The 27,355-nt window shown below is 43.6% G+C and overlaps 2 protein-coding genes across 24 annotated transcripts in view; one reads left to right on the top strand and one right to left on the bottom strand.

Moving 5' to 3' along the window:
* LOC118154493 (uncharacterized) overlaps positions 1-2,571 on the bottom strand; it is a 33,504-nt gene extending 30,933 nt beyond the window's left edge. For 8 of the 19 annotated variants that reach the window (XR_013519276.1, XR_013519277.1, XR_013519280.1 and 5 more), the window contains exons 1-3: positions 2,414-2,570; positions 1,623-1,669; positions 72-186 (exon numbers count right to left, since the gene is read on the bottom strand). The gene's annotated coding sequence lies outside the window, so the exon portion shown is untranslated. Of the gene's footprint in view, positions 1-71; positions 187-1,622; positions 1,670-2,413 lie in introns of all 19 variants that reach the window. The other 11 variants (XR_013519288.1, XR_013519289.1, XR_013519283.1 and 8 more) reach the window with 8 other exon arrangements.
* Positions 1-24,285, top strand: part of LOC144576781 (uncharacterized) — a 34,803-nt gene extending 10,518 nt beyond the window's left edge. The window contains exons 2-16 of one of the 5 annotated variants that reach the window (XR_013519273.1): positions 10,989-11,053; positions 11,754-11,781; positions 12,290-12,354; positions 13,103-13,130; positions 13,470-13,537; positions 14,283-14,310; positions 14,647-14,714; positions 15,460-15,487; positions 15,827-15,894; positions 16,640-16,667; positions 17,007-17,074; positions 17,480-17,507; positions 21,445-21,482; positions 22,340-22,373; positions 23,843-24,285. Coding sequence is in view for 3 of the 5 variants with exons in the window: in XM_078329055.1 (XP_078185181.1) it covers positions 11,039-11,053; positions 11,754-11,781; positions 12,290-12,354; positions 13,103-13,130; positions 13,470-13,537; positions 14,283-14,310; positions 14,647-14,714; positions 15,460-15,487; positions 15,827-15,894; positions 16,640-16,667; positions 17,007-17,074; positions 17,480-17,507; positions 22,340-22,368 (549 nt within the window). In the remaining 2 variants the exon portion in view is untranslated. Of the gene's footprint in view, positions 1-10,988; positions 11,054-11,753; positions 11,782-12,289; positions 12,355-13,102; positions 13,131-13,469; positions 13,538-14,282; positions 14,311-14,646; positions 14,715-15,459; positions 15,488-15,826; positions 15,895-16,639; positions 16,668-17,006; positions 17,075-17,479; positions 17,508-21,444; positions 21,483-22,339; positions 22,378-23,842 lie in introns of all 5 variants that reach the window. The other 4 variants (XR_013519274.1, XM_078329055.1, XM_078329056.1 and 1 more) reach the window with 4 other exon arrangements.
* The last annotated feature ends 3,070 nt before the right edge of the window (positions 24,286-27,355 follow it).

Below are 27,355 nucleotides of genomic sequence, written 5' to 3'. Positions count from 1 at the left end.
GAGCTTTTTGGAACAAGAGGCTAGTGTGGTGAGCTTTCACCTACTCAGCAGCAGATTCAGATATTTGTTACCTGATGGCCAATCTCATTACATGTATACTCCTACATGCTTCTCCTCTTCCTCTCATGATTTTATAGCAAATCTCACACATCATGTAATTTCCTCCCCGACTTTCTTGGTATGTGTCTGTAAAAGATACAATTCTTGTTTGTTTTTTCAAGACAAGGTCTCTGTCAACCAGGCTGGAGTTCAGTGGCATGATCTTGGTTCACTGTGGCCTCTCCTGCCTCAGCTTCTCAGTAGCTGGGATTACAGGCATGTGCCACAATGCCCAGCTAATTTTCTATTTTTAGTGGAGATGGGATTTCACCATGTTGGTCTAGCTGGTCTCGAACTCCTGACCTCAGGTGATCCATCTAACTTAGCCTCCCAAAGTGCTGGGATTACAGGCATCAGCCACTGTGCCCAGCCATCAAAGCCCTTTAGAACAACTGGCAAATTTGTTTTTTTCTCTTAAGAACTATTTAAAAGAGTATCTTATTTACTATCAATTAACATTTTTGGTTCCTTGAACAGTATTATGGCATAGCCATCAGAGTTAAAAAGCAATGATTTGGATCCAGAATGAGTAAGCAGGAATCACTGCTTCTGGCTCTGCCTAGACTGTACAGCCTGGAAGACACTAAATTTCCTCACTTACTCAACAGTTGTTGTGAAGATAAAACTAGATTACACAAAGCTCCCAGGACACTGGCTTGCATGCGTGGTGGCCAATCATCAAAATATATTTCTTCCTCCCCTACCCCTACTCACCCAGAGTAGACATTTAGCAAAATGTTTGTGAACGAATGGGCCAGATTAAGTGGATCACACCTGCAATCCCAGCACTTTGGGAGGCCAAGGTGTGAGGAATTCCACTTGAGGCCAGAAGTTCAAGACCAACCTAGGCAACAAGCAGGTTGTGTATTTTCTTTTGCTTTTTTTTTTCAGATAGGGTCTTGCTCTGTTGACCAGGCTAGAGTGCAGTGGCACCATCATAGCTGGCTGTAACCTCAAACTCTTGGGCTCAAATGATTCTTCCACCTCAACCTCTAGAGTAGCTGGGACTAATTGTATCTAACAGTAGTAAGAAAATAACCTCAGAGCGGCCAGGCATGGTGGCTCATGCCTGTAATCCCATTATCCTAAGTGAACTAACTCACAAACAGAAAACCAAATACTGCTTGTTCTCACCTATAAGTGGGAACTAGACAATGGATACACATGGACATGAAGATGGAAATAATAGACACTTGGGACTCCACAAAGGGAGATGGGAAAGAGAAAGAGAGTTGAAATCTACAATGTTCAGATACAGATACAATGGTCTGCATCTCTATCTGTTCTAACAGATACAATGTTCACTATGTGAGTAATGGATACAATGGAAGCCTAATCCCCACCAGAACAGAATATAATGTAACAAACATGCCGGAGTACCACCTGAATCTAAAATTAAATTAAAATTTTTTTAAAAAAGAAGAGAATTAGTTTCCCTCATCCCTTGAGATTATGAAGAGAGGCTTCCTACAGTTTCTGAGGCAATAAATACAAAAATCTGAGAAGAGTGACATAATTCTTACCCTTCTGTCAATCTTCCTTAAGTGACTTGACCTGCAAAAGCAGACGACTGGAAAAGAAGGCAGCAGAGACTAAGGATACTGTGAGCAGCAACTTCCTAGCTCCTTAATCCCCCAAAAAAGCAAATAGGTCACTCCAGACATTCTGTAACTTATAGCACAACAATGGGAGGGAACTCCTTTAGAAACAAAGAAACCGCACATGCAGGAAATAAACTAATGCTACAGAATCTTTCAGTTGTCATGTCAGTTTTAAAATAAGAAGAAGGTTGGGGGAAGTGGCTCATGCCTTGGGAAGCCAAGGCAGGCAGATCATGAGGTCAAGAGTTCAAGACAAGCCTGACCAACATGGTGGAACACCATCTATACTAAAATACAAAAATTAGCTGGGCATGGGCACATGCCTGTAATCCCAGCTACTTAGGAGTTTCAGGCAAGAGAATCACTTGAACCCAGGAGGTGAAGGTTGCATTGAGCCAAGACCATGCCACTGCATTCTAGACTGGGTGACAGAGCAAGACTCCATCTCAAAAAACACAAAAATAAAAACAAACCAGAAGGAATGAACCACTGGCCAGGCACAATGGCTCATGCCTGTAATCCCAACATTTTGGGAGGTCAAATCGGGTGGATCACCTGAGATCAGGAGTTTGAGACCATCCTGGCCAACATGGCAAGACCCTGTCTCTATTAAAAATACAAAAATTAGCCAGGTGTGGTGGCCTAAACATGCACAGCTACTCAAGGCATGGTTAAGGCAGGAGAATCACTTAAACCTGGGAGGCAAAGATTACCGTGAGCTGAGATCGCATCACTGTACTCCAGCCTGGGTGAGGGTGAGACTCTGTCTTAAAAACAAAAACAAAACAATAACAGCAACAACAACAACAAAAATGGCGGGTGTGGTACCCACCCACCCCAGGTGGGCAGCAGCAGGGATGGGCATTGTGAGCCATTGGGTGGGGTTGTGGGGCAGGGCATTGTGAGCCAGTAGCCTGACTTGGTTGTTTCCTGGTAACTAGATGACATAGGCTTTTTGGGTGACAGGCAACAGCCAGGGCCAGCAGCCTTCAGTCTAAAATTCTTTAGGATTTTAGAAATAGTTGAATCTAGCAACAGATAATTCTGGGTGACCAGTTCCTTGAACAAAAACTAAGTCCACTGAAATAGAAAACATTATAAAGACAAAGGAATATGATCAGCTCATTTCTTTCATTTTAATGGCAGAGATTTTATTAGTATGGAGAAAATGTCTTACAGCTCTTGTGTTTAAACTTCAGTTTAGCTGTTACCTTCTTTCACAGAATAATTAAGCCTCACGGTGGATGTGCCTTTGTAACAAGGAAGTGCTGTACTCCCTTTTCAGAATATTGAAAAATTGTGAAAGAATGAACAAATAATTATGAGACTTAATAGATTGTACCTTATACACAAGCATGCAAGTACCTGTGGAAACTCCTTGCTTGGTGGTGTATGGCAAGCCTCTGTGTGATATTCTGTCCGATTTGGTAGATGAGGTAGTGAGAGAACAAAGTGAGCCTTTTCCTTATTCTTTAGGATGTAAAACATGTTTTCATGTACATCTTATTGGAACCTTCCAAATACAAATAAGGCCTGTGGATATTCTCCCTATGTTGCTGATGCAGAAAGGAAGGCTTAGAGATCTGAAGGGACTTTGTGAGACAGCTGCTGAACAGAACTGAGGTTCTAAGTCATCAAAGTAGACATTGGAGGTCGTAGTGATGCCAAACTCAGTTCTTAAAGAGCTTGACAAACTCCAGAATGTCTTCTATTTTAAGGTCTACCCATAACATAAACCTCTCTTAGAACTTACTTTCATCTCGATTAGTTCCTTTTGCATTTTATTTTATACAACATTTACCTCTTTTTTTCCTCCTAAAGAGATGGGTCCTCACTGTGTGGCACAGGCCGGCTTCTGACTCCTGGCCTGGGATCAAGCACTCCTGCTGCCTCAGCCTATAGGAGAGCTGACAATACAGGCATGTGCCATCTCTCCTGGCTCTGCCTTCTGTCTATACATTTATTGAAATAGATAAGGATATAAGTAGGGGTAACAAAGAGTTTCTTGTGCTAACTGATTGGAAGCTGAGAATGTCCTGGTCGGGAGAAGCTGGCAAGAGGGCAGGTAAGGCCCCACACATTAAGCACAGGCTGCGAGTAAGAAGTGTTAAGTCAGAACAGTTGAGGAAAAAATAGTTTGGGAGTGCAGAATTTACCATTTTATGTGTATGTGCATGATAGTAAGTTTCAAATGTATTTTTGTGGTATTCAGTAAAGGGATAACAGAAACCTCAATTTCAGTGTGTATTCTTTGGCCAGCCATGGTGGCTCATGCCTGTGATCCCAGCATTTTGGGAGGCTGAGGTGGGTGGATTACCTGAGGTCAGGAGTTTGGGACCAGCCTGGCCAACATGATGAAACCCCTTCTCTACTAAGTATACAAAAAAGTAGCCAGGCGTGGTGGCACATACCTGTAATCCCAGCTACCTGGGAGGCTGAGGCAGGAGAATCACTTGAATCCGGGAATTGCAGGTTGCAGTGAGCCGAGATCACGCCAATACACTCCAGCCTGGCTGGGCAAATAAAACAAGAAAGCAACATGTTCAGAACACCCAATATAAAGTATAGACGCAAAGTTTGTTGTTAATATCTTCACTTCAGAAAATTGTGTATCACTTTTCTTGGAAAGTGACAAATTCCTACTTAGATGTGAAACATTTTAACCTTTCTATAAAGACAAATTGAATTCTTTTGGTGCCTTAGACAAATATCACAGTAACCAGTGCTCCAACCATTCTGTGACACACTAAACAGTCATTTAAAGTCATCAGGTAGAGCAGGGTGCACTGCTGTGGAAAGACATCCTGGAGTGCTCTCTAGGTGCCAAGTCCTGTTTCAGGAACTTATGCCATAAATGATGCTCTGCTTCATTGTTCTCTTCTGAAATATTTCAAAAGAACATTGTGTCTTGAAGCCATTTCAAAGAAAAGTTCTAAGAACCCAGTTTAGATCTCAGACTCAAACATATTTTGTCCTATCATGCATTTATTTAGCATTATATGTAATATGACTGGGGGTAATATAAGTAACACAGATTAAGACAGTAGGAGCTCATTATCTAATTTTATCACTACCCATCAACTTTTCATGCAGCCTTTTGTGTTCTTACCATAGGAACGCTGCTCGTTTGCTGGCTCTCTCAAGTGAGGGGTCAGGGAAGGGAAAGAATGGGCATATGATGTTGAGACTTCTGAGCAGCAGGTCTTTTAGCATTCTAGTAATTATTTTGAACCCTCCTTTTAAAATAACCATCAGTATGTTTCATGTAAAAGATGTAGGAAACAAAGAAAAGTTACTTATTATACCCAGAATACCCAGAGCTCACTTGTGTTACTGTTTGAGTACTGGTTCTTCTGGAAATTTTTGGTATGCACTTGAATATTTTCACAAACTTTTTTATAAAATAAAACTTTTTGATTATTTTATATGTGCTGCCTTATAGCTTTTACTTAAAGCAGTGAAATAACGGTGTAAGTTTCTTAAACAGTACTTGACACCTAGAGAGCACGCCAGGGTGTCTTTGCATGCCAGGGCACCCTGCTGTACCTGATGACTTTGAATAACTGCTTAGTGTACTATGGACCGGTTAAAGCACTATGTATTTACCTACCCTTTGCGATTGGCCGTCTTTTTTCATAACGTCAGACACAATCCTGTCATGTTTGATTCTAAGAACACACGTAAAGCACATTTTGATGACAGATGCGATATCTCATGATAAAATTTAAATAATTTGTCTAGTGACATAATTAACCTGATGAAATGAGTCACTTTGTATTTAAGGTATTTTAGTATTAAATGTACTTGTGTCAAACTACAGTTACCGTTGACTTTTAAATAGACATTAACATTCTTCATTTATATTTTTGTGGATCTTGATAGCTTGTGTCTTTAATTCTAAATAGCTACCAGTTTAAAAAATCTGACGCTGTCTTAGATGATAAATCAAAAGACAACTTTAGCAGATCTGGGAAAATTGGGAGAAACTTAACTAGTTTGGGGTAAAATGAAATATATGTATTGAGCACTTTTAAATGGCCTGGAAGTGTTGCAGATGCAGGGCAAACAGTGGAACAAACAGAGAGCCCCATTCTAAGTCTGACCCTTACATTCAATAGGGAAGTAAGGGCAGCTAGCACATGAATAGTCAAGAATGGCGGGTGGTGACGTGCTGGGAAGATAGTAAAGCAGGGTGATGGATTAAAGAGGAGGGCAGTTTTATGGAGGGTTGGTGCTAAGGGCTGGAGGTTCTCTTTAAGTGACATGTGAACAGTCTTAAAAGTGAAATGGGCTGGGTACAGTGGTTCCCACCTTTAATCCCAGCACTTTGGAAAGCCGGATGAGGGGATTCCTTGAGGTTGGAAGTTTAAGACCAGCCTGGCCAACACAGAGACACCCCATCTTGTTTATTTTAAAAAATATAAAAAGTGAGGGGAACCTTGTGAGGATGATGGGAGAGGGCTTCCAGAGAGGGATATCTGCTTTGGAATTCCTGAAATCGAAACAAACTTGTTTTAGGCAAAGGACAGGCACAAGGGTGGCTGCAGCAGAGTGAAAGGATGCTGGGATGAATAAGGTGGGTGAAGGCCTTGTACATGTAGTGAGCACTCACAGAGAAGATGGACTTCAGTTGAGATGGAAAACCACTGGAGGATTGCAGCCCAAGATTACTGTTAATTCTCTAAAAAAAAAAAAATGACTGAGCAGCAGTTCTGTGTGAATATACTGTAATACAGGCAAGGGTGGAAGCAGGAAGAGCAGCTAGGAGGCTGGTGGAGTAGTTCAGGTGAGAGCCAACAGTGAAGAGAAAAACTAAAGGACCTGAAAAAGGCCAACTTCAGAAAAATCAAGTGACACTAAAAGTGGATAATAAAGTGGTAAATAGACAAGTCACAGAAAAAGAAATGCAGGTGACTGTTAAACACATCTTCACTCATAAAAGAAAGGCAAAGGACAGCTCTACTGCAGTGTCTCTCCTATTGAGGGAGATCCCAAAAACATGGCAAAACGTTATTTGGTGTGGCTGTAAGGAAAGGTGCATTCATATATTGCTGGTGGAAGTGCAAAAAGGCCCAACTCCATGAAGGGGAATTTGGCACAATCTCACAACCGTGAAAATGGATTTGAACCAGACATCCTACCTTGAGGAATTTTATCCTGAAGGTGTGCTCCATAAATATAAAACAAACTATGTGCAAAGTTCTTGTAGCATTATTTTCAATAGTTAAATATCAGAAATAACTGACATGCCTAGTAAGGGACTAGTAAAATAAGCTGGTACTTCTACATGAAGGAGAAGTATGGAGCTGTGAAAAAGAGTAAGACGTCTTTTTATTGCTATGGAGTGATTTTTCAAGATAGGGTAAGCAGAAAAGCCAAAAGGAGAACATGCAGTAATATACATGAAAGAAAGCAGGGGAAATAATGTGTATTTCATTATTTAAAAATAAAAGACAACATTGGGGAAGTCTTGATGATGACCTGTGACAGTTTTCTCCTAACTTCCCTGGGTAGCCAAAGTGCATATTTTCTCAAATTATCTTTCTGCTATGGGTTCTGCAAAGTCTGTAAACTGTGCACTTCTCGCCTTTGAGTTAGAGAAAGCTTTGCTTTGTAATCTATTGTGCCTTGTGTAATATACAGACTGCTCTTTGATTTTATTCTATCCTCTCTGTTTTGAGTTAGGTGTAATATGGGAATTATACTTGTGTTACGTATGAGGAGGCTGGTTCCAAGAAGACTGAGTAGATCAAGAATGTAAATTCTAGATATGGCATATAAAACTAGAATTTATAAAAAGGCGTGCATATGGCCTGCTTTAAATACTACCTTTTCGAAAAAACCCTTTTTAGCTTACTAAAGCAATTAAGCCTCATGATGAAAACAGCAATATTAGATAATGAGAAATAAGATGGAGATACTTGTGACATAGTAATGCTTTTTATTTTGAAGAGACAGGGTCTTGGTTTGTCACCCAGGCTGGAGTGCAGTGGCATGATCATAGCTCACCGCAGCCTCAATCTCCTAGGCTCAAATGATCTTCTCACAACAGTCTTCCATGTAGCTAGGGATACAAGGGCTCACCACCACATCTGGTGATGTTTAGAAGATTTTTTTGTAGAGACGAGGTCTCACTGTGTTGCCCAGGTTGGTCTTAAACTTCTGACCTTAAGCAATCCTCCTGCCTTAGCCTCTAAAAATGTCAGCATTACAGCCGTGGGCCAGCACACCTAGCCCAGAAATGTTCCTAAAAGTCTGAAAAAAATAAGTTAAATGTTATTAAGAAATATATAAAAAGATAAACATATACTATGGTATATGAAATGTCACAGTTCAGTCATGGTCGCTACAACAGTTGAGGCAAGTCTGAGAACTGAGAGGGACGTACAGGATTGATTTGGAAGCCAGAATTAGGATTGTCAGAGCTGGGAAAGCAGAAGCAAGGCAAGAGTGTGCCCAGGAGTGGGGTACGCAGCGGCTCCGTGGTATGCTGCATGCACAGGAGTGGGCATACTCCATAGTATGCCGTCTGTCCTCTTTTATGTCAGGCCAGCTCCAGCCCAGCAGATGAGAATCACCTGATGGGTAGAAAGAGTGGACTCAGGTAAAATCTCTGATCGTGCATCATAACTGAGAGACTGAAAATGTTTGCCTTATGGGTCATAAAACTAATACAAGTGACAACATAGGGATAATAGAGTAGGTCAGTAAATGCAGTAAGCCACCTGCCACCTCTTCAGAACTTCAACCATCCCACAGAAATGTTGGAGCAGCAGGATTTGACAAAGCTTGTGAGAAGAGCTCTCAGTCCAGGGTCCAGGGCATGATCTAGAGGACTCAGGTGTTCTAGGAGCTCTATCCCCGGGGAACCAACTACATTATTACCTCAGATCTGTCACTCCTCACTGTGGTGACTCTGGGCAAGTCACTCAAAACGCCTGAGTTTTAATTCACTGAATTGGAAAATATGGGTTGTAGCCCCTTCCCTGCCTGTCCTTTGGGGCTTATGTGGGGATCAGGGAAATCACAGATCTCTGTCATGAGCTGGAAATCATGTGGCCATGGAAACTGTGAAGTCACTTTCCATCCTACCCTGCACAGGAGACATGCAAGCTCCCACTCTATATTCAACCACTACCAAGTATCTGGATTTTCCTTCTCGACACTGAATGATTGAACATTTTAGGGTATTTACAAAAAAAAATAAGTCTTTTTAAGTCTTTATCTGCATTTCATCCTTTTAGGCGCTATAGACCTTAGTAGGTCTATAGCATAGATCTACCAATGTTTCTACATCTCAGAATAGGGAAGAGAGGCACAGATGGGTTCATATTCGTCTCCCAGGTATGTGCAGATTCTAAGTAGGATTTGAACCCAGCCTATTCTTGGTAACTTGGATTTTCTGCTTTTCTATATTGTCTCTGAATAAAGGTATCTGCCTGGACAAACAAATCTTCCTAGAACCCAGATGTAATTTAGGTAGCATTGAAAAGCAGTCAGTGAAAACTAAGATCAAAAGTTTAAACTGAATAAGTTTTTACTAATTTCTCTGTGGTCTTCTGCCAGCAAGATGTCAAGCACTGTCTTTATTATAATACATTTCTACCTTGCAGGTTTGGCTGGCTGCGCCAGGAGCTGGGTACAAAAAAAAATGGAAGTGTAAGAAAATTTGCCCCATTGAAAATGAAAGTAGGGTGGAAATTATATCATTGTTTATTGAAGCAAATAATTCCAGTTTACTCATCCAGTATCCCAGAGAAACTCAGTAAATGCTATGTCATGTTCTTCATTTATTTGTGCCCATTTAATGCATCAAATCAATGGATGATGCAACTACACAAGTAAAGTTATATTGACAACTTAGAGTTTGGTTCTTTTTGTTTGTTTGTTTTTGTGAAAAAGTCTCATTGTGTCACCCAGGAGTGGATTGGTGCAATCACAGCTCATTGCAATCTTGACCTCCCCATGTTCAGGTGATCCTTCTTCCTCAGCTTCCCAAGCAGATGGCTGTAATGCACATGCTTTATACCAAGTTTTTTTTTTTTTTAAATTTAAATTTTTTTTGTAGAGATGGGGTTTCATAGTGTTGCCCAGGCTTGGTTCATTTTTGATAGTAAAGGACATCTCAAATGTTTAGACATTTGCTTTCAGTTTGGACACTTATGAATACAGCAATTGTAAACCTTCTTGTGTCTTGTTTGGAAACATAATTTTTTAAATGTAACTAAGGAAATACTAAAATTATGATTACTTGCTCGTACGGTAAGACTGTGTTTCTTTGTAAGAATTTTGGTAGAATTTACTGGTGAAATCATCTGAAGGTAGTGTTTTGTTCTTTTGAGAAGATACTAATTATTGATTCAATTTCTAATATAAATATAGGCCTATTCAGATGATTCATTTATCATGAGAAGACTTTTAATCTTCTGAAACAGATAAAAAAATTAGCTCATTTCATATAATGTTTCCAAGTGTGAGCACAGATGTGTTCACAATATTCCTTTATTACTATTTGTTGATTTCACTCCTCTTGAACTGATATTATTAGTATATTGTGACTTCCTTCTTTTCCTTTGAGGTTAGACAAGGTAGAGGTTTATCAGTGTTATTGATCTTTTCGAAGAACTGGTTTTTGGTTTTGTTGATTTTCTCTGATGATTTTCTGTTTTTTATTCCATTAATTTCTGCATTATTTTTCCTCTATTCGACATTATACTGCTGTTTTTCTTTCATTGCCCAAGGTGGAAGCTAGATTATGAATTTAGATTTTTCTCATTATTGCCACAGCATCATGAATGTTACTCACTAAATATGATATCATTGAAATGCACACTTAATAACTAAAATAATAAACATGTAAGCTTTTAAAATTTTCAAAATACAACAGGATAGATGATTAATGTAGTAGCAGGATATGTAGATCCACAGAAGTTAAATAATCCTGTAACGTTTCATAAAATGTTGGGATTTGCCTAGACCTTAATGTGGGCAGCAGGTGTGATGACATGCTCTCACTGAGCCATACAGTGCCTTTCTGTATTAACCGGTTCTCAGACTTTTTCACACTGATGAGGTTGCCCTACCTAGAAAGCCAAGGTTCTTTCATGTCTTTCTTCCCCTCTCCTTTGCCTTCCTTCAGCACCAAGGAGAGTGGTCCAGCAGCAGCTCAGTCCATGCTTGTCAACAGCCCACCTCCAAACACTGCAGCTTTGGTCCACATTTCCCAAGCCTCCTTGTGGGATTCCTTAGCATCACCAGTGCACTGACTGTCTCTCTGTGTTCTCCTAGCTCCTGTTGAAGACCCAAAGGGGTGCACAAGTCAAAAGCTTCAGGAGGAGATGTCACCTGACTTAGTAAGATGCATTTCTTTGTCTTGAAGAGAAATGTCTTTTTCTGGGGCTTCTAGAATATCAAGTGAATATTATTCTTGACTGCCATTGTGAATCAGGACTCAGCTGTCATGAACTCTAGCTACCAGTCACTGGAATGTGTGACCAACTGAGGCCCGATTGATATGTTAGTCAAAAGATGGTATCACTTACAAACTAGTAGTGAGCATATTTCTCAGTAGCAACATTTGCTTCTTGAAAAATAATTTTGTATTTAGCTGCCAACATGGACTTGCTAAATATTCCATGAAAACCTACTGCCGTGGTGGCTCACACATGGAATCCAGCACTTTGGGACGCTGAGGCAGACAGGGCCAATATAATGAAACCCCATCTCTACTATAAAAACAAACATTAGCTGGGCATGGTGGCTGGCACCTGTGGTCACAGCTAGTTGGAAGGCTGAGGCAGGAGAATTGCTTGAACCCAGGAAGCTGAGGTTACAGTGAGCTGAGATCATGCCACTGCACTCCAGCCTGGGTGACAGAGCAAGAATCTGTCCAAAACCAAAGACAGAAGCCCACTGCTTTTTCTCCAAGCATCCTCTCTGCTTTATTTGGGGGTCAGTGGTTTTCTAACACCCACCAAGTGAATAAAAGACCTGTGCAGTCAGGACCCAGTATGATCTGATCCTCATGATGGTTTTTCTTTCTTCTTACTGCAGGAAAACGCTACAAGTGAATATCACCACAGTACGTATTCTTTTTTTAACATAGCTTCATTGTGATGTTGTTGACATGCAATCCAATTCACCCATTTAAAGTGGGTGATACAGTGTTTTTACCATATTTATAGCTATGCACTTACGTTACAATCTAATTTTAAAACCTCTTCATTCCTCCTCAAACAAACCTCATTAGTAGACACCCCTCTGTTTTGCCCAACCTTGTACCCCTGGTTCTAAGCAGCTCTAATGTACTTCTCGTTTCTATACAGTGCCTTTCTGTATTAACCGGTTCTTAAGGTGACTGTTTCACATTGATGAAGTTGCCCTAGCTTGAAAGCCAAGGCTCTTTCATTTCTTTCTGCCCCTCTCCTTTTCCTTTTCAACACCAGGAGAATGGTCCAGCAGCAGCTCAGTCCATGCTTGTGAACCACCCAGCTCCATCATTCCAGCCCCTCCATACACATATCCCCCAAACCTCTTGTGAGATTTCTCAGCAGCACCAATGAACTGACTGTCACTCTGTGTTCTCCTAGCTCCTGTTGACAACCCAGAGGAGTATACACGTGGCAGTGAGGAGGAGGAGGTGGCCTCTGACACGGTAACATATTTGTTTGTCTGGAAATTTTTTTTTCTGGGGCTTCTAGACTATAAAGTGAATATGATTTTTGACTGCCATCACAAATTAGGCCTCGGGGGTCTTGGATTCTAGCGACTGGTCACTGGAGATTATGACCAACTGAGGCCTGATGGATGATGTCTGTCAAAAGGGGATATCACCTACAAACTGTTCGTGAGCACATTTCTCAGTAGCAGCGTTTTCTTCTTAAAATAATTTTGTATTGCCTAGAGAACATACACACCTGCTAAATTTTGCAAACACATTGCATTTTCTGCAAGCATCCTGTATGCGTCACCTGGGGCCAGTGACTTGATCACTGTCCTACATCTGGTTTTCTTGCTGTTGTTGTTTTGAAACAGAAACTTTCTCTGTCACCTGGCTACAGTGCAGTGGTGTGATCTTAGATCACCTGCAGGTACTGGGTTCAAGCAATTCTCCTGCCTCAGTCTCCTGAGTAGCTGGAACTACAGTCTCACGCCACCACTATGCTGGGTTTCTTGTAGTATTTAGTAGAGTCAGGGTTTCACCATGTTAGCCAGGATGGTCTCAATGTCTTGACCTCATGATCTGCCCATATTGGCCTCCCAACATTCTGGGATTACATGTGTGAGCCACCACGCCCGGCCTGCCATCTGGTTTTCTAATGTCACCAAGAGAATACAAGACCTGTGCCAACAGGACCCAGCATGATGTAATCCTCAAGGTGTTTCTTTTTCTCTTATTGCAGGAGAAGCCTGCGGCCCAGTATCACCACCGTACGTATTCTGTTTCTTTTAAACAGTTACTGAGACGTAGTTGACATGCAAACCAATTCACCCATTTAAAGTAGGTGCCTTTCTGTGTTAACTGGTCCTTCAAATGACGATTTCGCATTGATGAGGTTGCCCTAGCTAGGAAGCCAAGGCTCTTTCATTTCTTTCTGCCCCTCTCCTTTTCCTTCCTTCAGCACCAAGGAGAATGGTCCAGCAGCAGCTCGGTCCATGCGTGTCAAATGCCCGGCTCCATACACTCCGGCTCCGTCCTCATTTCCCAGTGCTCCTTGTGAGATTCCGCAGCAGCACCAGTGCACTGACTGTCACTCTGTGTTCTCTTAGGTCCTGTTGAGGTCCTACAGGACCTCATCATAGAAGACATTGAAGACGATGAGATTCCCCGTGATGTGGTAAGATGCATTTCTTTGTCTCGAAGAGAAATTTTTATTCCTGGGGCCTCTGGAATATCAAGTGAATATCAGACCTCAGTTGTCATGGACTCTAGCGAGCAGTCAGTGGAGTTTCTGACCAACTGAGGCCTGATTGACGACGTCAGTCAAAAGATGGCATAACTTACAATCTGGTCGTGGGCATATTTCTCAGTAGCAACATTTTCTTCTTGAAAAATAATTTTGTATTTTTCATCCAGCATAGATACTTGCTAAATATTCCAAACCCGCTGCATTTTCTGCAGGCATCCCCTGTGCTCCATTAGGGGCCTGTGACTTCATCACTGTTTGACATCTGGTATTTTTTGTTTAGCTTAGTTTTGTTTTTGAGACAGAGTCTCTCTGTCACCAGGGTACAGTGCAGTGGTGTGATCTCAGATCACTGCAGCGTCCTCCTACTGCATTCAAGCAATTCTCCTGCCTCAACCTCTTGAGTAGCTGGACTGAAGTCTCTCACCACAACCACACCCACCTTTTTTGTAGTTTTTAGTATGGCCGGGTTTCACCATGTTGGCCAGGATGGTCTCCATCTCTTGCCCTCATGATCTGCCCGCCTCAGCCTCCCAACGTGCTGGGAATACATGCGTGAGCCACCGTTCCCAACCTGCCATCTGGTTTTCTAATGTCACCAAGTGAATACAAGACCTGTGCCAACAGGACCCAGCATGATGTAATCCTCATGGTGTTTCTTTTTCTCTTATTGCAGGAGAAGCCTGCGGCCCAGTATCACCACCGTACGTATTCTGTTTCTTTTAAACAGTTACTGAGACGCAGTTGACATGCAAACCAATTCACCCATTTAAAGTAGGTGCCTTTCTGAAACTGGTCCTTCAAATGACGATTTCACATTGATGAGGTTGCCCTAGCTAGGAAGCCAAGGCTCTTTCATTTCTTTCTGCCCCTCTCCTTTTCCTTCCTTCAGCACCAAGGAGGATGGTCCAGCAGCAGCTCGGTCCATGCGTGTCAAATGCCCGGCTCCATACACTCCGGCCCCGTCCACATTTCCCAGTGCTCCTTGTGAGATTCCGCAGCAGCACCAGTGCACTGACTGTCACTCTGTGTTCTCTTAGGTCCTGTTGAGGTCCTACAGGACCTCATCATAGAAGACATAGAGGACGATGAGATTCCCCGTGATGTGGTAAGATGCATTTCTTTGCCTCGAAGAGAAATTTTTATTCCGGGGGCCTCTGGAATATCAAGTGAATATCAGACCTCAGTTGTCATGGACTCTAGCGAGCAGTCAGTGGAGTTTCTGACCAACTGAGGCCTGATTGACGATGTCAGTCAAAAGATGGCATAACTCACAATCTGGTCGTGGGTATATTTCTCAGTAGCAACATTTTCTTCTTGAAAAATAATTTTGTATTTTTCATCCAGCATAGATACTTGCTAAATATTCCAAACCCGCTGCATTTTCTGCAGGCATCCCCTGTGCTCCATTAGGGGCCTGTGACTTCATCACTGTTTGACATCTGGTATTTTTTGTTTAGCTTAGTTTTGTTTCTGAGACAGAGTCTCTCTGTCACCAGGGTACAGTGCAGTGGTGTGATCTCAGATCACTGCAGCGTCGTCCTACTGCATTCAAGCAATTCTCCTGCCTCAAACTCTTGAGTAGCTGGACTGAAGTCTCTCACCACAACCACACCCACCTTTTTTGTAGCTCTTATTAGGGCCGGGTTTCACCATGTTGGCCAGGATGGTCTCCATCTCTTGCCCTCATGATCTGCCCGCCTCAGCCTCCCAACGTGCTGGGATTACATGCGTGAGCCACCGTGCCCAGCCTGCCCTCTGGTTTTCTAATGTCACCAAGTGAATACAAGACCTGTGCCAACAGGACCCAGCATGATGTAATCCTCATGGTGTTTCTTTTTGTCTTATTGCAGGAGAAGCCTGCGGCCAAGTATCACCACCGTACGTATTCTGTTTCTTTTAAACAGTTACTGAGACGTAGTTGACATGCAAACCAATTCACCCATTTAAAGTAGGTGCCTTTCTGTATTAACTGGTCCTTCAAATGACGATTTCGCATTGATGAGGTTGCCCTAGCTAGGAAGCCAAGGCTCTTTCATTTCTTTCTGCCCCTCTCCTTTTCCTTCCTTCAGCACCAAGGAGGATGGTCCAGCAGCAGCTCGGTCCATGCGTGTCAAATGCCCGGTTCCATACACTCCGGCCCTGTCCACATTTCCCAGTGCTCCTTGTGAGATTCCGCAGCAGCACCAGTGCACTGACTGTCACTCTGTGTTCTCTTAGGTCCTGTTGAGGTACTACAGGACCTCATTATAGAAGACATTGAAGACGATGAGATTCCCCGTGATGTGGTAAGATGCATTTCTTTGTCTCGAAGAGAAATTTTTATTCCTGGGGCCTCTGGAATATCAAGTGAATATCAGACCTCAGTTGTCATGGACTCTAGCGACCAGTCAGTGGAGTTTCTGACCAACTGAGGCCTGATTGACGATGTCAGTCAAAAGATTGCATAACTCACAATCTGGTCGTGGGTATATTTCTCAGTAGCAACATTTTCTTCTTGAAAAATAATTTTGTATTTTTCATCCAGCATAGATACTTGCTAAATATTCCAAACCCGCTGCATTTTCTGCAGGCATCCCCTGTGCTCCATTAGGGGCCTGTGACTTCATCACTGTTTGACATCTGTTTTTTATTGTTTAGCTTAGTTTTGTTTTTGAGACAGAGTCTCTCTGTCACCAGGGTACAGTGCAGTGATGTGATCTCAGATCACTGCAGCGTCCTCCTACTGCATTCAAGCAATTCTCCTGCCTCAACCTCTTGAGTAGCTGGACTGAAGTCTCTCACCACAACCACACCCACCTTTTTTGTAGTTTTTAGTATGGCCGGGTTTCACCATGTTGGCCAGGATGGTCTCCATCTCTTGCCCTCATGATCTGCCCGCCTCAGCCTCCCAATGTGCTGGGATTACATGCGTGAGCCACCGTGCCCAGCCTGCCCTCTGGTTATCTAATGTCACCAAGTGAATACAAGACCTGTGCCAACAGGACCCAGCATGATGTAATCCTCAAGGTGTTTCTTTTTCTCTTATTGCAGGAGAAGCCTGCGGCCCAGTATCACCACCGTACGTATTCTGTTTCTTTTAAACAGTTACTGAGATGTAGTTGACATGCAAACCAATTCACCCATTTAAAGTAGGTGCCTTTCTGTATTAACTGGTCCTTCAAATGACGATTTCGCATTGATGAGGTTGCCCTAGCTAGGAAGCCAAGGCTCTTTCATTTCTTTCTGCCCCTCTCCTTTTCCTTCCTTCAGCACCAAGGAGGATGGTCCAGCAGCAGCTCGGTCCATGCGTGTCAAATGCCCGGCTCCATACACTCCGGCCCCGTCCACATTTCCCAGTGCTCCTTGTGAGATTCCGCAGCAGCACCAGTGCACTGACTGTCACTCTGTGTTCTCTTAGGTCCTGTTGAGGTCCTACAGGACCTCATCATAGAAGACATTGAAGACGATGAGATTCCCCGTGATGTGGTAAGATGCATTTCTTTGTCTCGAAGAGAAATTTTTATTCCTGGGGCCTCTGGAATATCAAGTGAATATCAGACCTCAGTTGTCATGGACTCTAGCGACCAGTCAGTGGAGTTTCTGACCAACTGGGGCCTGATTGACGATGTCAGTCTAAAGATGGCATAACTCACAATCTGGTGGTGGGCATATTTCTCAGTAGCAACATTTTCTTCTTGAAAAATAATTTTGTATTTGCCAGCTGACATGGCCGCTGGCCAAATTTCCTGTATTTTCTAGAAGCATTTTCTATGCTTCATTTAGGGACCAATGATGTGGTTTTCTAATTTCACCATGTGAGAAGACCTGCACCCACAGCACCCAGCATGATATGATGCTTACCATGTTTTGTGTGTTCTTCTCTTGTTGCAGGACCCCGTGACAGCCCCAAAAGACATCTGTAAGTATTCTTTTTTTCTTAAACTGCCTTATTGTCACACAGTTTACATGCAAAACAATTCACTTATTTAAAGTGGGTGATGTAGTGTTTTCACTATATTTACAGGGTTGTGCAGCCATTGTCACAATCTAAGTTTAGAATCTATTCTCTCCCCCTCATAGAAACCCTATAACCATTAGTAGTCACTTCTCTTTTTTTTCTAGGCCTACACCGCTGGCCCTAGGCAGCCACTAAGCTACTTTCTGTTTCTCTAGATTTGCCTTCTCTGGCAATTTCTTTTTTAGTTTAAATTTGATTTGAATTTTTCGGATACATGTGCAGGATGTCCAGCTTTGTTACATAGCTAAAAGTGTGGCATGGTTTGCTGCACCTGTCAACCCATCACCTAGGTATTAATCTTCACATACATTAGCTCTTTATTCTGATGCTCTCCTCTCCACTTTTCTCACAGTGTGTGTTGTTCCCCTCTCCAACATTGTACATATTCTAGTATCACTTTCTTCCTAATGGCAAATGTAATTGATGAGTTTGGGGGGATTTTCTTGCTTGCTTTTGTCTGGAGAACCTCCCTAGCTTCGGGTTCCTGATAGGTTTGAGGATCTGGGGTGTGCTGTGAGAAACAGATGTCTCCGTGAAGAGCTCGGCTCTGAGACAGGAGAATCTCCATCATACCCTATTGATGCTACTGTTGAAATAGGTTTTTGTTTCCTTCTGAAAACCTTCACACACAGAGAGCCAAGGTAGCTGCTTTAAGTCATAATGAAGGTCACGTGGACCACATGATGGTTTGAGAGGTTTTTTTGGAGCATTCATTCTGTGGAAATGAATTGCTTTTCAGTAAAATTTGATTGTCCTGTGTGTGTCAGTATTTCCCCAGTGGAACAAAAGAATGAAACTGTTTGATTGTGCAGTGTCACTTGTTCACCCCAGAAGTGATTTTCTCATGACCAGATTGTCCTAGACATCTTTAATCTCTGGACGAAGCTTTCCATTGGTGCTGCAGGGGCGCTGCTGTGTGTGAGTCAAGGAAATTATCAGTGTTACCAACATTGAGGTTCTCAGAATTCATGGACAGCTGCTTAGTGGGCTCAATGGGAGAGAGCAAGGGAGAGCCTCGTGCTATACCTGAAAGGGAACATGATTTAGAGGATCAGAGGGAAAGAAAATGAGAATATTTGGGACATTGTTAAAAGAATGTCAAGATTGCAATGTTAGGGGCATCAGTTCAGCATCATCATCAGGGCCCAGGCAGGATATGAGACCCCTTCTGGGGAGGAGTGAGTAGGACTTGGCCTTGCTCTCCGTCAAAAGCTTGATGTGAACATCACCGTAAATGCCTTGAGAAAGGAGCTTCCTTCCTGACTCATGTCTTCTCCATCTATTTGTGCGATGCTGGCAGTGATACCAGCAGAGTGTCATTGCAGAGAGGGGCAAAACAGGAATCAGGTCCCCATTTTTCTGACACAGGACAGGACACGAGTCAATAGGAATGGACCTCAGGGTCAGACCAGACACAGAGAGGTCCCAGGACTGATATTCCTGAGGCTGAGACAGACAAGTTTTTATTTTTCACCTCTTCTGGAAACCTCCTGAGGAATGATTCTTCAGTAGAAGAATCTGTTGGCCAAGGGTCTTCTGGCCCAGAAATGCTTTTCAACTGGACAGAGTCTTCCAGCTCTTGGCCTGGGCAGCTGCAGCACTCCAAAGTAGCAGGGCAGGTGGGGAGGGACATGAGTTCCATTGCAGGGTGATCTCAGCAAAGGGCTGGGGACTGATCCCAGACTCCAGGTCATCCTTGCAACTCTTCTGTACAATCCATAACATCTCAATTTCCACTTATTTTGGAGATGGTTTAAAATCTTCTATCTCAAAGTCTGAGTCTTTCCACAGGTGAATAGAGGAACCCTGGCTATGGGTATTTACTAGCAGGGCAGTGACTGTGTCTTCCTCATTTGTCCTTACCCCAGAGCTCAGTCCAGGGACCGACACATTAGGCTCCATGGATGTTTTAATGAACACATTCCTGGGATGAGCTCTGTCACCCCTGAGCTGGGATCTAGTGCAAGTGTGGAAAGGTTTTTTTTCTCAACCTGTCCAGCCTGTTGAGCCACACTCATCCTGGAGCCTGCCCAGCTTCTGAGTCAGGGTCTCTGGAGAGAGGGTGAGCTCCTGAGGACAGTGAGACGCCCCCACCCCTCTGCTCCTGCTGCTCTGATCTAGTCTAGACAGGGTGCATAGGGCCACGCTCTTCCACTGGGTGCAAGTGCATTTCTACTGGAATCCCTCTGGACCTGGATGTTGTCCTCACTGTCCTATCCCCAGCCCCACACAGTGATGGGCCCTTGTGCAGATGCCCAGGAAGTAACCGTAAATGGTGGTGGGATCAGAGCAGCAAAGGATTCTGCAAAAAACACCAGGAGAGGGGAGTCAGGTCTTCCTCATGTCTGGATCTCTGGAGCTGTCCCGTCTAGTGTGCTTCTCAGTCATATACATGCCTCTTTTTAGTTAAATAAACAAATATATACAATGAAATATTCAAAACCTCATCACAACAGCCACCATGCAATGGCCCAGCAGCCATACATCAGAGAGCATTTCCGTCCCCCACAGAATGCTGTCTTGCATGTCTGCTGTGAGCCCAGGGTTTGATTGTTGGACTCATGTCACTCAAAGCGTGCACATCAAAGTTGGGATCTCAGGGTTGTGGGATTGGAGGTGAGACCTATCATGGGACAGTGGAAGAAAAAATGGAAAGGTGATTCCTTCAGCTTCTCTTTCTTACTTGAAGGCTGGAAAGTGTAAGCAATGCCTTGTTGAAGATCTCTGGCTCCACAGAGCCTGGAGGGAGTCTGAGAACACGGAGGAAAGCTCAGGGTGATCTCGTGTAATCCAGTGTGACCTCACCTGGAGTAGGAGGGTGGGTGAGTCACTCTCTGAAATAACTTCTTGCTGAGATTTGTGTCTCTAAAGATTGGCCAGTGGATACCATCCATGAGGGAAGCTGCAATAGGATAATTTCTGCAGGTAGAAAATGATACCCTAGGCCGGGCGCAGTGCAGAAGATGGCGTTACACTATTTCCTGTCTTCAAAAACTAGGCTTCCGTTGTTCTCTAAGTTGATATTTATAAGTTAAGTTCTGGACCTTTTATTTACAGATTGCTAAGAGTTGTGCAGGAAACTCCATAGGATAAAATGTGCTGATAGCACATAATTCTGTCCATGCTATGCTATGGATGACGTTTTTATCTTTGGAGGATCCTCATTCTACATAATAAGATGCAAAACTAAGTGGGCACTTTCTATCCAGTCTGGGGCACTTCATTAAAGAACTGAGTTTCCTGCTGTCTGTAATTTGCTTTTCTTCGTGAGACCTTTGAACCACCTAAATATTGCCAGCACCCTCTTTTGGGACCCTGACATCTGAGAGGGTGAGATGGCACAAGTGCAGACATCCCTGGTACCTCCCTGAAGTTTCCCTCCTCGTTTAATCATCTTCTTCCTTAAGGGAAGATGCTGATGACTGCTCTGACTGCTAATGACTTGTTTAGATCTCTCCAGGTTTGGACTGTCATACATAGAATAAGTCAATATGTGATTCTCGGTGTCTGGCTTTTTTGCTCACATTATGATTTGAAATTCACTCATGTTCGTAAGTGTAACTGGCTTTGGAATAATACTGGCACTCATTTCTGTGAAGTAGATTGTTAGAAGGGAACAAATGTTTTATTGTCATGAATAGTGCCAAATATTTTTCAAAATGGTGATGCTAATTCATGTTCCTGTAGCAGCATATGTGAGGAGACATTTCTCCAAATCCTTGTTCACTTTTAGTTTTATCTCTCCCTAAAAATTCCATCACTGTGGTTAGCCTTTCAATTGTATAGCATCTTACTTAAAATTTTTAACCAAAAATTTTGTTTTAATCTAATGATGCAGGCCAGTAGGTTTGTGTATGCCCGTCTGACCCCAGCCATGTAAGTAATCATTGATCAAAATGTCACTGTGCCACATGACTGTACTTGATAACAGCTGCTTAAGTTATTAAAATGGAAAGGATAACTGATAGACATTTGAGTCATGGATACTATGTGGTCACTTCTCTATGTTGCCTCTTTGAAGCATCACAATCACTTTGAGGCATAATTAGTTTGGTTCTATTCATTATACAGATGAGGAATGTGAGTCTCAGTTAAGTAAATTATCACGAGACATGCACACAGCTGGATCTCTCTAACACCAAAGGCTAATCTCTAAACGAACATGCTGCACTGCCTGTAGTGGCGAAGTAGACTTGCCGTAAAGTGAAGTTTCCTTCCACAGCTGGGCGTGTGAGCTTAGCAGGGTTGCTGTGACCCATTGCTTTATGGGTTTGAGATTGGTGTTGCAGAAACCCAGATGGAGAAGCTTTTGGCTGAGGGAGTGAAAAATGACTGAAAGGATAGATGAGTGCGTTTGAAGGATCATGCTTCCATAGAGCATGTTGTTGAGCCTCTTGGAATAAAAACACATACAATCAAACAGAATCACCCAGTCCTCAGTTGTACCATTCGGTAAGCATCAGCACGCCATGAAGTGTGCTCACTGCTGTGTTGTGGGGACATAAAATCTATCCCAGGCTTCTGTGGCCACCCATTCTGTCCTGTCCGATGAACCTCTTTTCTGTTCCGTTGGTCTCCATCTCTGTTTCAGTACCAGTACCATGCTGTTTTGATTACTGTAGCAGCTGACTAAGTTTGTGATCAGGTTTTCAGTATTCATTGAGAGAAACAACCTTTTGCAAACAATCCACAGCACAATCTGCCCCTCATAAAGCTTTGTTTCTGTGTTGCAGGTAGTGCCGGTGTTCCATCTGAAGTGTGACTCTGGTAAGTATTCTGGAATTATTGTCAAGAAAAAAAGCTGGCTTCAATGTGCAGTGCCACCCTGATTCTGGGATTGTGATAGGAATAAGCATAGTGAAAGTGTTTCTTAGAAACCTGAGTTCCCCGGGGAAAAATCATGGCCAAATTTTGAGGCAGCAGCTGTGCTCCCTTTTGACTGGTACTGAGTTGGGTGCTTGAGGATTGGTGGTGTGTTGTGTGAGGCTGCATCATGTGATGTGAATGTGTGTGCTTCTGTGCAGGTGAGGCCGTGTGTTTTCTCAGGAGAGATTTCCCATTTACACAGCCCATTCTCCAGTGTCCACTTTTAAAGAATAAAATCCAGCCCCACTCTACTCTGTCTGTACAGTGACTCCTCCACCCTCACCAGAGCCATCCCTGGGTCTGGTTTATTATCCTCACAGCTCAGGTGGAGAACCTGAAGGGCCAGGGGGTGGCCCCAGCTCCTGAGTTCCTGAATGAAAAAGTGAAAACAAATCCAGGAATGTGGGCCAGTGCTGACACTGGCAACTACTGGCATGCTCTCAGTCATGGGGTGTTCGCCACCATGCAGGGAGTACAGCATTCGTGTATAAGCCCTAAGGAAGTCCCAGACACTGCCCGTCGTTATAAAGTGGCCTCCATGGTCACACAACCCAGGGCAGTTACAGGTACATCTCCCCTGTAATCATCAGTGTGAAAAGCACAAAGATCCCCAGGTGTTTGGGTCGGCTCACAGATCCTTTTTTGTTTCGTTTTTACGTTCAGGGGAACCTGTGCAGGATGAGCAGGTTTGGTACATAACATAAACGTGTGTCAGGAGGGTTTGTTGTACAGGTTATTTTATCATCCACATATTAAGCCTAATATCAGTTATTTTCCTGACCTTTTCCCTCCTCCCACCGTCCACCCTCCAGCAGGCCCCAAGCTCACAAATTCTAAGAGGAGTGGGGGACCACACTGGCCAATGCAGCCCACTTCAGTTGTGAAGTTAATTTGCTCAGCAATTGGCCAAAGCATATAAGGATCGGTGATGTCTTTTAGTAGATTTAGTAATACCTTCCCAAGCTCTAAAATGCTCAAACCCTGCCAGCTGAAAATGATGAGAGGGACAGGTACAAACTCTGTGCAGCACTTGGTTGGTAGCCTGGTTTCCATCCCCTTGTGGCAACTCTTTTGCATGCATGTTAAAGATCCTCAGCCTCAACCCAAGCTTCCTCCATGAGAAGCCCTCTCACTCTTGGCTGGCTACTGCAGCATATGGACACCAGCCAAAGTGAAACAAAACGTTGCTTCAAAACGTTATGTATTCATAATGTCCACTCATTGTTTTATAGTCTCTGCTCTCTCTGTGGTTATGTCTTCCTATTAATTTCTGATACTAATTTTGTGATTTTCCTTTTTTCTTGATAAATGTCACTAATGTCTTGTGCACTAGTTTTTTCTTGAAAACAACTGTTGGCTTTGATCCACAGCTGAATCATCATCCATGGCTGGGACATGAGGGACATCATCCACAGATGGGCATCATCCACAGCTGGGGCATCATCCACGCCTGGGGCATCATCCACTGCTGGGGCATCATCCACAGATGGGCATCATCCACTGCTGGGGCATCATCCACGCCTCTGGTAGCTCTGCAGGAAGGTTGCCCACCTCACACTTGCTTTCTCCAGGTTCCAGAGGCTCTCATTTAAAGGAGCATCTCTCCCCACTCTGCCTCACCCAACGCCAGCTCTCCTGTACCTACTGCTAAATGCTTTCTTCCACCTTCACCTCATTGGATTCATGACTCTGGAAAATAGTCAAAAATTATAAAAAGGTGGGAGTGGGGGTGATCTGGAAATCCCTGCTATAATATTTTTAAAGGAATCTACTGGAAACTTTATGTTTTAAATAAAGCCATCCCTTACTTGGCACTAGAATATCAAGCCATTCATGTTTTTAACAGACTTTGAGATATAATTCAAATGTTTTTTATATGAACATATGTGTGTATGTGTATATATACAACTATATACATGTGTGTATGTATATATACACAGTTGTATATATATGCACATATACATGTATATATGTATATAGTTGTATATATACAGACATGCATATATGTATAGTTGTTTTAGGACACAAAAATACTGATCCTGAGAAAAAAGCATTGGTCTACATAAATATTGAAACTATCTGGCATAGCAAAAGTCCCCTTTAAGAACATGACTTAGCACAGAGCGACAGAAAATACAGCGTGTACATGTGAAGAGTGTGTCGTATTGGCCTTGGCTGTCAACATTGCCAGTGTTGCTGCTGTCCTCAGTGCAGACAGCTGTGGCATTTGTTCAGAACCTTCGGATGCTGAGGGTGGCTGAGTCGGCCCTGTCTGGACCACAGACCCTAAATTGGACTGAAGGGAGGGACTGTGGTTCAGAATCAGCATAGTGAGGAGGGCGGGTGTGTGGAGCAGAGCTGAGTGTGGATCCCTGTCCCAGGTAAGGTGCCCCCTCTTCTGTGCAGTGAGTGAGGGTAAAGACAGGAGCCCTGGGTATGGTTGAGATGCAATTCTGCTTCGTGACACTGCTGTGGAGCCTGAGCTTTCCGAAGCCACCTTACATCTTCCAAAACCTTCACGGGAGCAGAGCCACTGCATTTAAATAAGAGCTGCGACCCGCCTGTTCTGGGCCCCTCTGCCCTGAGTTCTCACAGCTGACCTGGTGGGGTTAAGGTATGTCCTAGCAGGTCAGTGTTGCCACCCAAATCTACCCAGTGGGCTCCCTGATGACCAAACTCCCATGGAGACTCTGAGTCATTTTCTAGCTGGGAGAGGCCATCTCTGGAGTGTCCTTCACTGTCCCACAGTGCCCTCAGACCCCAAAGCCTTTCTGCCTCTGACACACCAGGGCATCTCAGGTGGAGAGCCTTGGCTGTCCTGATCCTCCTCCTAAAGCTGCTCACGATGTCAGAGAGGGGCCAGGGCAGCAGGGAATCCTAAATAAAGGGGACGTGGGTTGAAGGGAGGTCACTTGTTCCTGCCAGCTGTGCCAGCAGGGCATGGGTGGCACTTTCTATCTGTCGGTGTTTCCTGGGACCCAGAATCACAGAGTTTACTCACACTATTAACACACTCATCAGCCACCTAAAGGCCTCTCTTTCATATTTTTCCTTATCACCATTTCAACTCATGTTTTCCTCCATCTCTCAGTCACCAACTCAAGTGTAAATCATGTGGTTCCACTTCAACTTCCAAATCATCTCTACAGATACTTAAAGAATTCATAGTGTGTTTCCATTTCTTAAGCAAGTAAGTTTTTCTCTAGATTTCATCTGGTTTATTTTTTATTTTTCTGAGATTCTGCGTCTCAAAAGTAAAAAAAAGCCTATATCTACTTTGCCATCTTCCAGTGGCCCCAAAGTATTCCAAGGTGGTACTTCTCCCACTATCTCCTCTTTAAATAAGGGGTGATTATAACAATGTTGAAGGAAGAGACTGAATATTCTCATTCATTGTTTTTCCTTCCTCATCTGTAATAGATTATTCCTTAAATTTGCCAGATTTGTAGACCAAAATTTCAGAAATATTTCTTTTATTAAAAACTTCCTGGCTGGGATTGGTGGCTCACACCTGTAATTCCAGCACTTTGGGAGACTGCCGCAGGCGAATCACGAGGTCGGGAGTTCAAGACCAGCCTGAATAACAAGGTGAAACCCCGTCTTTACTAAAAATACACATATTAGCCGGGTGTGGGGGTGCGTGCCTGTAATCTCAGCTACTCAAGGCTGAGGCAGGAGAATCCCTTAAACCTGGGAGGCAGAGCTTGCACCACTGCCATTTAGCCCGGGCAACAGAGTGACCCTATCTCAAAAAAAAAAACCTCCTCCCTGACTCATTATGATTCACCCATGTTTTTTGCTGTCTACTATAGGTGAAAATATGAAGAACAAGAAAATAAATGGCCAAAAAGTAGCAGCAGGCCAGGCACAGTGGCTCATGTCTGTATTCACAGCACCTTGGGAGGTGGAGGTGGGCAAATGACTTAAGGTCGGGAGTTAAACACCAGCTTGGTCAACATGGTAAAACCCTATCTCTGGCCGGGCGTGGTGGCTCACTCCGGTAATCCAAGCACACAACCATCGTCGCCATCTGTCTCCATGGTTCTTTTCTTTCTTTCTTTTCTTCTTTTTGAGACGGAGTTTCACTCTTGTTACCCAGGCTGGAGTGCAATGGCGCGATCTCGGCTCACCGCAACCTCTGCCTCCTGGGTTCAAGCAATTCTATTGCCTCAGCCTCCCGAGTAGCTGGGACTACAGGCACACGCTACCATGCCCAGCTAATTTTTGTACTTTTTTTTGAGATGGAGTTCTCGGTTCTTACCCAGGCTGGAGTGCAATGACGTGATCTCAGCTCACCGCAACCTCCGCCTCCTGGGTTCAAGCAATTCTTCTGCCTCAGCGTCCCGAGTAGCTGGGACTACAGGCGCCTGCCACCATGCCCAGCTAATTTTGTACTATTTTTTTTTTTTTTTTTTTTTGAGACGGAGTTTCGCTCTTGTTACCCAGGCTGCAGTGCAATGGCGCGATCTCGGCTCATCGCAACCTCTGCCACCAGGGTTCAAGCAATTCTCTTGCCTCAGCCTCTGGAGTAGCTGGGAATACAGGTGAGCGCCAGCATGTCCAGATAATTTTTGAATTTTTATTTTTGGGACGGATTTTCGCTCTTGTTACCCAGGCTGTAGTGCAATGGCGTGATCTCGGCTCACCACAACCTCTGCCTCCTGGGTTCAAGCAATTCTTCTGCCTCAGCCTCCCGAGTAGCTGGGACTACAGGGGAGCGCCACCATGCCCAGCTGATTTTTGCCCCCCTTTTAAAATTTTTTTTGAGACGGAGTTTCGCTCTTGTTACCCAGGCTGGAGTGCAATGACACAATCTCGGCTCACCGCAACCTCCGCCTCCTGGGTTCAAGCAATTCTTCTTCTTCACCGTCCTGAGTAGCTGG

The sequence above is a fragment of the Callithrix jacchus genome, chromosome 6 (assembly GCF_049354715.1).
Source record: "Callithrix jacchus isolate 240 chromosome 6, calJac240_pri, whole genome shotgun sequence".
NCBI classification, from domain to species: domain Eukaryota; kingdom Metazoa; phylum Chordata; class Mammalia; order Primates; family Cebidae; genus Callithrix; species Callithrix jacchus.
The sequence above is the reverse complement of the archived record's forward strand: the minus strand, read 5'-3'. Positions and strand labels throughout refer to the sequence as shown.